The sequence below is a fragment of the Acipenser ruthenus genome, chromosome 5 (assembly GCF_902713425.1).
Source record: "Acipenser ruthenus chromosome 5, fAciRut3.2 maternal haplotype, whole genome shotgun sequence".
NCBI classification, from domain to species: domain Eukaryota; kingdom Metazoa; phylum Chordata; class Actinopteri; order Acipenseriformes; family Acipenseridae; genus Acipenser; species Acipenser ruthenus.
The window spans coordinates 65,348,187-65,357,914 of record NC_081193.1 but is presented as its reverse complement, the minus strand read 5'-3'; the positions used below and the strand labels follow the sequence as shown (position 1 = coordinate 65,357,914).

The 9,728-nt window shown below is 34.8% G+C and overlaps 1 protein-coding gene across 2 annotated transcripts in view; it reads right to left on the bottom strand.

Moving 5' to 3' along the window:
- Positions 1–398: 398 nt before the first annotated feature.
- Positions 399–9,728, bottom strand: part of LOC117402530 (egl nine homolog 1-like) — a 62,007-nt gene continuing 52,677 nt past the window's right edge. Inside the window, exons 3-6 of one of the 2 annotated variants that reach the window (XR_009328725.1) lie at positions 3,174–3,310; positions 2,116–2,206; positions 872–939; positions 586–607 (exon numbers count right to left, since the gene is read on the bottom strand). Coding sequence is in view for 1 of the 2 variants with exons in the window: in XM_034003768.3 (XP_033859659.3) it covers positions 540–607; positions 872–939; positions 3,174–3,310 (273 nt within the window). In the remaining variant the exon portion in view is untranslated. Of the gene's footprint in view, positions 608–871; positions 940–2,115; positions 2,207–3,173; positions 3,311–9,728 lie in introns of both variants that reach the window. The other variant, XM_034003768.3, reaches the window with a different exon arrangement.

The window sequence follows — 9,728 nt, the reverse complement described above, 5'->3', positions numbered from 1 at the left end:
CTCAGCTTTTTTTTTTTTTTAATTTAATTTAAATTATATATATATATATATATATATATATATATATATATATATATATATATATATATATATATGCTGTAGTATTATTAACTGTGTATTAGCCTCATACACTTTGCACTTGCAAAAAAGGAATTTGGCAGCCATTTAACATTATCGCTATAATATCGAATATCATGATACTGTGCATGGTATCGTATTGATACTCCCTAAATGAGGTATCACAGAACACTACTTCTGCACAAAGCAAAAAATAAATGAAGACATCAAGTTTATATTTTTTGTTGTTTGGTCTTTCGTTAGCATTCTTCATGTAAGCAAAATTACAGGCTTGGGGATTACAATCCTTGACAGTGCAATGCCATAACATTCAAGATCAGTTGATTTATTCATTTTTAATTGAAAAAAGTGCATTAGAGTTATTTATGTGTAGGAAGCAGGTGACAGTTTGCTTCCACATTTACTATGCATCCGTTTTCTCTGCAGACTAGCAGGGCATAGAGGGGTTTGGGTTTTATATGTCAAACGTCTTTCAAACTTAGATCCGAAGGTTTATTTAGTTCAACCTTTACTCCCTTTTCTCCTGCACCTGCAAGATAAAAATGTGAGAAAAAAAGTTTTAAACTTATATTACCTATAGCCATATTAGTGAATTAACCTATTTACCAATACTGATTTCTAGGGACGTGTAGAGGTGCAGATACTCGTTTATACCCTTTACTCGGCAGACCCTTACTATATCGATTAGGACTGCAACCCAAGCATTCTGTTTCTCTTATCTCCACCCCTAATCATAAGCATTATGATAAGCTACTTTATAAATTGTGCCTAATTGTGTTTTAATATGCCATACCTGTTAAGTATTTTTCTTTAGCTCGTGCTCTTTCATCTGCATCAAAATACCAGACTGTTATGGCAAACCTGTAGAAAAAAGGTGAAAACACAGAACTGTAAATGCTGTGTTCAGTTCACCAGTTTGGTTACACCTGGTATAAGGGGTAGAAATATAGCAGCTGAAATAAGGCTTATGATAAATCACACAGCAGTAAACATTTCTTACTTTTAAACTGCCACCACCAAGTAGACCAATTCTGTATAAAGTATTCCCAAAGAATTACACCTGAAATATTTTTCTTTTTTCTTTCTAATATATATATATATATATATATATATATATAAAGGCTAGTGAATGTTTTGCACATATATAAAATTCACTCACTTAAATTCACATTTTTCTAAAAAAGGTAAAAAGATATTTCAGTTTTTTATTTTTCTTAAAGATATTTCCCAACATAAAACCAATGTCACCTTACAATAATTGATTTTGAGTTTCAGTGTTTTAAAATAAAATATCAAACGGAACGAAATTTCAATGTACCATTTGTAATTCAGTAATATGAGCGAATTGGTCAGGGGTCTGAATACTTTTGCAAGGCACTGTATATATATATATATTTAAAAAAAAAATGATTTTCAGCTTAATCTATTGCCTGTGAAGGAGTGGAGACCTTACTGTTGTACTGTTTTATATTACAGTATATCCAGGTCACCTGGTTGCTTAAATTAAGATGTGATGTTTCAGTGATTATAAATATACAGGAACATGTGCTTACTAAAAATCAGATCAAATACATTAGTCAATGCACATGTTTCTTTTTCGGTTTGGATTCCTTGTCTAAAACCTATAGAAACAAGTTTTTCCAGACCGAAATTTAGGAATTCTGAAATAAACCTTTTTTGGCAAAGGCTAGTGAATGTTTTGCACGTATATAAAATTCACTCACTTAAATTCACATTTTTCTAAAAAAGGTAAAAAATATTGTAGAGTAGGACCTATAATATTGTATAATTACAGAATGCTTATACTTTTGTTGAAAGCAATAAAGTACCGTATTCCTTCGAAATTAAGACGCACTTTTTTACCCATTTTTTGTTTCTCAAAAATAGCCTGTATCTTAAATTTGAGTACAGTATAGTGATGCGTGTATTAAAAATCGCCAACAAGATGCGATTATCCGAGTAAACAGCAACGTGACTGACTGCCAAGGAAAGACAACAAAGACGCCTGCCCAATACACAAGCAGCAACAGGACTTACTGCAGAGACAGACCAACCAAAACGCTACTGCCCAATTTCGAATCATCCATGTTATACAGGCAGCCATTTTCAAAGAAGCGTCATTAGCTTCCTGAGGAATACCAGGAGAAGCTTTTACAATTTCAGTGTTTCTAACAAACGGTACCAGCTTGGACAGATTGGAAATGCTGATCAGACCCACATATTTTTCAACATGCCAAGCAACACCACAGTTCAAAAATTGGGAGAAAAACAGGTTCTGACTGTTGTGTTTGCAATGCGGTCAAATGCTGGTTGCTGGGTTACATGTTGCCTGATGTTATGCTTGCTGTTGCCAGGATGTGTGATGTCATAAATGAGTGAGATGTATGTGTACGACAGAGACGCCATCTTAGGTATTATACAGTACACAGAACAATAAACGAGCTCCATGGTTAATCTACAACACTGTTTCATTTTCATTTTGTACGATACAACAACGTAATTGAGGTTGTATCTTTATAAATGCATATTTATTTGTTCCTTAAATTGAGGGTGGTAAATTTGGGCTGTGTCTTAAATTCGAAGGAATACATTACAGAAGAGTTTAAATTTCAGTGAAATATTTTGAGCAATATTGTTGCTAGTGCAGTGGTTCCCAAACTGGGGACCTGAGTGGCCATGTGATGGTTTCAGGGGGTACACCACATACAGACATATTCTCTCTCACATGACAATGTGATGCCTGGGAAAAGTTTTACAAGGCCAGGTATTTTTTTTATATATAAAGGTACTGTAATACTTACTACCTTGGTGTCAGCTTTATCTCACATTTTTAAACTTTGATTCCAATGCCCACATGAACAAGGGAGCACAAATATACAATAAAATGTGGTACTTGTAAGATAAAAATGTCACATTTCTATGGATTTATTGGATGGGGGTCCTCAGTGAGGATGCCTCATGTCACTGGGTACTTGAACCCTGGCATAGAGTTTTATAACAATCATGATTCCAATAATAACAACTATTTTCTTAAATTTAACAGTATTGCATAAGAATGTGTTATATGAGAAAAAAGAAGCTTTAACAAAACGTACCTTGTGGAAAAAGCTGGCTGTACTTCATGAGGATTTCTGCGATCAGACCAGAAAAAGAGTAGTCTATCAAATCTAGGTTCAATATCGGCAAACTGTGCTTTACCCTCTGGGAAAATTCGAAGCAGACCTCCATGATCCTTTAAACACAAAAATAAACCCTTAATTAGAAACCCTAATGGGAAGATGATTTTACTCACAAAGGAAATTATTTCTAGAAACAGTTTAGTTTTTTTTTTTTTTTACTACAAATGCATCCTTTAACAGTGGTATGGTTTGGGATACCTAGTCATGTTGTTGAGGTGGAATCACTTGGATCCTTAAGGACCCAACTTGACAAAGTTTTGACATCAATCCGCTTCTAGTAACTAGACAACCGTAAATGGGTCGAATGGCCTCCTCATTTGTAACTGTTCTTATGCTCCAACTGTATACATTTCTCTCATATTTACCTTTTTACTGATCTTTTGTATGAAAAGATCTTTTTAAATGCAAAAAAGGTGTCCAGCAATACTTTTTTTCTTTCCTAGACCTGTATATAGTGTAGAACAGTAGTCGTCAAAGTTGTGCTCTGAGATTGGAATGCAAACCGAAAACGAACTGAAACCGGCATTTTCATAAAATTCCAAGCTGAATGATACTGGCAAAAAGACAAAACCAAACCTAAACCAATTTTGTACAATGAAAAAGCGCTGGCAATTTCAGCGCTAAGCTGACGGCATTTTCGGGAGATCATCGCACACTTTGCTGCATGTAGATGGTTCATAATATAAATCAAAAGTTATGACAAGACCTGATTGGTTGTGACTCTCAGTAGGTATAAACACGGCTTTATACTTAGGCCCGGACCAAATCAAAACTTTGACAACCTGCTAATCGCACTTAAACAAAACTGTATTTAATAGCATTTTCTTTTTTTTGTAAGTATCTTTTTTCTTCTACTCATAAAAAGAAAACACTATTAAATACAGTTTTGTTAAGTGCGATTAGCGGGTTGTCAAAGTTTTGATTTGGTCCCAGCCTTAGTTAGGGTGTTCAGATGTCTAGGATGGTTTTCTTTTTAGGTGTGTTGATGAAAGGTGCTGGTGCTAAATCTAGCAGTCATAAGCAAACACAGCCTGCGTACCATAACAAACCTTTTGTTAAAAAAAGCATCCTAAAACATGAAAAGACCAAGAAGGAAGTTTCTGAGTTTATTAACCCTTTCGCTGTTCTCTGGTCCCCAGGGAGTAAGAACGTACCGGTACGTTCTTCAACTTTAAAACTTGAATTACACATAATATTGTAACACTAGGTTTCTGCAACACCTTTTATTGGTCTCTTGCGCCCTCTACCAGATATTGACAGAATTACATATAATTATCCCAGTCACAAAAATGTCAACAGTGTTTGTAAACCGGCGAAAATTGCTCAGTGATAGAGTTGTTTAGAGTACTACGCACTTTCCCCAAGATGGCCGACTTCCGGTTTCCACCTACCGTCGGGTCCGCCAGTTGAGGGGAACACATACAACCAGCCTTAACAGCACCTTTTCTGGTCGGGAGGGAGATTTACAGTTCAAATACCTTTGCTCTGTCACATACACACACAGCTTCTGCTGCTAACACAGCTATGAGATTTAGCTGCCAAAAAAGGACCAGCAGACTGAGGAAAATGAAAGTAACAGAATTATTTAGACCACCAAAACCTTAGAGGTAGCATTGTGTGCTTTAAATGGTTGCAGTTAAGCAAATTAAAACAAACAGTCACCACGTTCTTGATTTTTCTTCTATTTCGTCAGTACAGGCTGGAGATCATGTCTATGTTATTGAGCAGCTAAGAACGTTTATTTTATTCATTCCAATTGCATATTATTACAATGCTTTCGGTAGATGTTTGCAATATAATTAAATATTTGATGCAAAACTTTTGGCCATAGCTATATATTGAAAAATACATATTCGTGTCAAACAGGATTGTTAGTTAGTTCAAGAAGTTGTATTTAGTAACTACAAATAAATTACAAGAAATATATAGCACTTTCTAATCCAATTTTGCTGTGAAACCGAGTAGTTTTGTGTGACAGGCAGGATTTTTCAATGTAGTATTAATTTATGTATTTTAATAAAGAAGCTTTTTGTATGGTAAGGTACAGTATGAGAAACAGCTTTGAGATGTTATTGTATGTATTGTATTTGAATGAATTGTGCAGGTATTTGCAAACTGAGGGAATACAGTAACAAATAAAAGCATAGGCTTTTTTCCTTCCATATAACAATTAATTGTATTTAAATGTAACTGTGCGATGCTGTCTGTGCCATTTGCCATTCAAATATAATGAGAGAGAAAAAAATAACCTCTCATTCGCGTCCAGCATCTGTGTTCTAGCACTGCTTCAGTCAACGAGATCTGTCAGAACAGGATGAAATGACTAACAGTGAAACTACAGTAGCCCATTAGACCACTGAGTTGACTTACAGCAACATCTAGCCAGTCAGAGCAGAACGGAGATGGGACAGACAGCAAGTATAAAAACTACACAAACTTGAGCTGATTTCTAAATTATTATTTTAGGTAAGAAAATAAAAAAATAGCAAGTGATTTAACCAATGTTTATGCTATATCAATTTATTTCAGTCAAACTTATATTTTTGGGGAATTCGATGTTTAACGAGCTTTACAGATTACAATTGAAAAGTAGCAAGCCTAATTATAACATACTATCAAATTGATAGATTAATTTGATTAACACTTCTCTTTGCCATCTTTATTTACAAAAGGCAGCTTTGACGGATGAACATTTTCATCCATCCTGGAATTCAGCAAAAACTGTTGTGTTTAAGAGCAACCATCATCAGACCTGCACAGGTTTGCATTTGTATGTAAGGATTTGTAACAGTCTCAGAAATATCTACAGGTAAATGTGCTGCTCAATTAACAAACCCTTTTCCAATTGGCTACGTTTCCACTTCACCAAAAGTCATTGCCTAATAAGAGATGCTGGGCTTTTTGAAAATATACCCTACCTATATACAGTAACTAAAACTATTCATTATTTCTAGAGATAAGATGTCACAAACCCAGCCTTGGCAAGTAGTGATATTATATTCTCCCATCCACATGAAGTTCAAGAACATCCTGGGAAGAGCAGGGCCAGGCGTTTCACAGCATTTTCATTCTGTGACATCATAAACAGCAACTTATCTTTATTTGGAGGCAGGAAAATGCACCCAAGAAGCTTCCCTGCTTAGGTCTTTTTCTTTCATATTTTATTAAAAATAAAATCTGGACATTAGAGTTACTCTGTTTCCACTGGCACTACTCTGGAGCTTTGCAACCTAACTGACACAGACTACTGCAATGAAGGATACTTAAATAATTCAAGTATTATGTGACTGTAAACTAAATGAGCCCTTACAGTTACCTACCAGCAACTAATTTCATGGGTCTCCTGCATCCTTTGTACCAAGTTGGTACACACACACACTATCTACATATACACACAAACTATTTATATTACATTATAATGTATACTGACAGCCCTGGTTAGTATTTTCTAAGCAAAGAAACCCTAAATAAGGAAATAACGTTTGAACATCGTAAAGACTTAACTACAAAGTTAAAAAAAAAAAAAATGTACACACCAAAGTATACATTGAAATTTAGGGCTGTCACTTGAAATTTTTGATGAGTTAATTAACCGCTAGGTTCATCTGTACACATTAAAAAAAAAGTTTGTTTTTTTGTTTTTTAATACAACAATCTAGGGTTGTCAAAAATACCGATACTTTGATACTATCGCGATACCAAATTTCAAAAACGGTTCTGAGCTTCATTAATTATGCATTCGGTAGTACCAAAAAACAGAAAGTATTGGAGCACTCTGTACTTGTATAATGAAAATTGCGTGTTTGCATCCTTCATGTAAAAGACGGAGTCGTACTAAAAAAAAAAAAAACTTCTCTTTATGTCCGCGCAGGGACACCATACACTCCAGGTGGAAACAACGACAACGAGACAGCCAGGATTCATGAGTAAAGGTTAAGATGGAAGGCACACAAGCCTAGCTGCCCGCGCTCTTAGAAAAAGAGAACAGCAGGAGTGCTGTGGGGAAATATTTCGTTTATGAAGCGAATGAACAGGGCAAAGCAAAAGATCCATCCACGCCCATATGCAAACGGTGCTTTAAGACGGTACAACAAAAGGAGGCGACACCTCAAATTTAGTGAAGCATTTGGCGGACAGGCACTCTGACCTCTTCAAATAATTCAGACAGGTTAGCGACAGCGTAGATTATTGAATGAATGCATCACATATATACGTTAAAAGTACATGTCCTCAAGAAAACAATGGGGAAATGTGAAATTAAGAAAGAAAGCTAGCTAATTTAGCGCTAATGTGTACGGTGTTGTGCTCTACGTTGGAGTGATAGATAGTATTTGTCTGCCTTCACATTACAAATAACGACTCTAGTTATCTGTTAATGTATCAAACACACTTCACAGATTTCTCTTTTTTGCCATGGTATCGAAGAGGTATCGAGTATCGTGAAACTGAACTGGTATCGCATCGAAGTTCAAAATTCTGGTATTGTGACAACCTTACAGCAATCTTATAGCACCAATGGGAGTTTGGTCTTTTTAAAAGCATTTATATTCTTATTTGTATATTAGTAAATGTCTCTCTTTGTACTTGTACTGCACTACCTGTGCTGGCCCTGTGGGCACAAAGTGAATAAAATAAACGAAACCTTTACATATATATATATATATATATATATATAACCAATCATCATCATAATAATAAACACAGCTGCATATGTTACAAAATCTATGAAATGCAGATTATAATACATTGTTATAATAACGCTACTGTTCAGGGACTGTGCCACAAACGGGAGAATTACATAGATATCAAGGACTTTGTTTAATAAAAAAATAAAAAATGATTTGCATAAAAGTGTACTGGTAAATTAAAGCCTATACATAATTTATTTACAAGTATGCGTCCATTGAATTGATATTTAAAAAAAATAAATAAACAAAAAAAAACGGCCTTTTGAAGCGCCAGATGGACAGAGAATAAAACCCACCCCAGTGTCAGTCTTTTTTTACCATTTTCTTCAGCAGGATTTGCTGTGTTTTGTCATTTTATTGTATGCTGTGCTCCAGAACAAAGTCAAAGTCAAAGTAGCTGATTTGTGTCAAAAGTCACATTGTTTACTAATTGTCTCATGCTTAGAATGTGCTAGAATTTGAAATTTTTCAAAGTTCTATGACAGTTAATTCAACTACTGGGCAGCAGTGTGGAGTAGCGGTTAGGGCTCTGGACTCTTGACCGGAGGGTTGTGGGTTCATCCCAGGTGGGGGACACTGCTACTGTACCCTTGAGCAAGGTACTTTACCTAGATTGCTCCAGTAAAAACTGTATAAATGGGTAATTGTATGTAAAGACAATGTGATATCTTGTAACAATTGTAAGTCGCCCTGGATAAGGGTGTCTGCTAAGAAATCAATAATAATAATAATAATAATAATAATAATAATAATAATAATAAAAAGTTGATGCGGTTAATGAAACAGCTGTACCTCTTGATTGGTAGACGCCATTCCTGTTTTGATTTCATACTTGAATAGCTGAGAAGTAGAGGAAGATTTCATTTGCTCTAAGTAGTTGTCTAGCTTGTTGGGAAAGTGGTCAAAATGTCAGTTTATAAAAAGTTAGAGAAAATTTAGTTGCTGTGGTTACTAAAACAGCTGTGCCTCTTGATTGGTAAAAGTTATTTCTGTTTTGATTCAGATTTGAATAGCAGAGAAGTAGAGGAAGATTCCATATGCTCTAACTTTTTGTCTTACTTGTTGGGAAAGTGGTCAAAGTAGCTGATTTGTGTCAAAAGTTACATCGTGTACAGTAAATAGAATGTAGGAAGTCTGGGAGTTTTAAAACAATGCAGAGCTTTAGAATGTTGAAAAAAGTCCCATTAAAGTGAATGAAGATGGACAAAAAAAGGACAAAAAGCTTAATAGTTTAAAAAGTATAAAAGCATTCCGTATTGGAAGCCACACGGTTATTATTAGGGCAGCAGTGTGGAGTCGTGGTTAGGGTTCTGGACTCTTGACCAGAGGGTCATGGGTTCAATCCCATGTGGGGGACACTGCTGCTGTACCCTTGAGCAAGGTACTTTACCTAGATTGCTCCAGTAAAAACCCAACTGTATAAAATTGTATGTAAAAATAATGTAATTGTATGTAAAAATAATGTGATATCTTGAAACAATTGTAAGTTGCCCTGGATAAGGGTGTCTGCTAAGAAATAATAATAATAATAATAATAAATAATAATAATAATAATAATAATAAATGGATAACAGAGTTATCACTGACACAAACCACATAATCTGGTGTACAATAATTTGTTTATACGTTATACCCAGTAAATCCTAGCGCCGTCAGTTTGTAAGCCAATAATATATGAAGGCTGAGAGGTTTCAAATGTTAAAATAATAATAATAATAATAATAAATTATAACATTACAAGAGCCTTCATTAGCAGTCTTGATAAATAGTATCTTAAAACAGA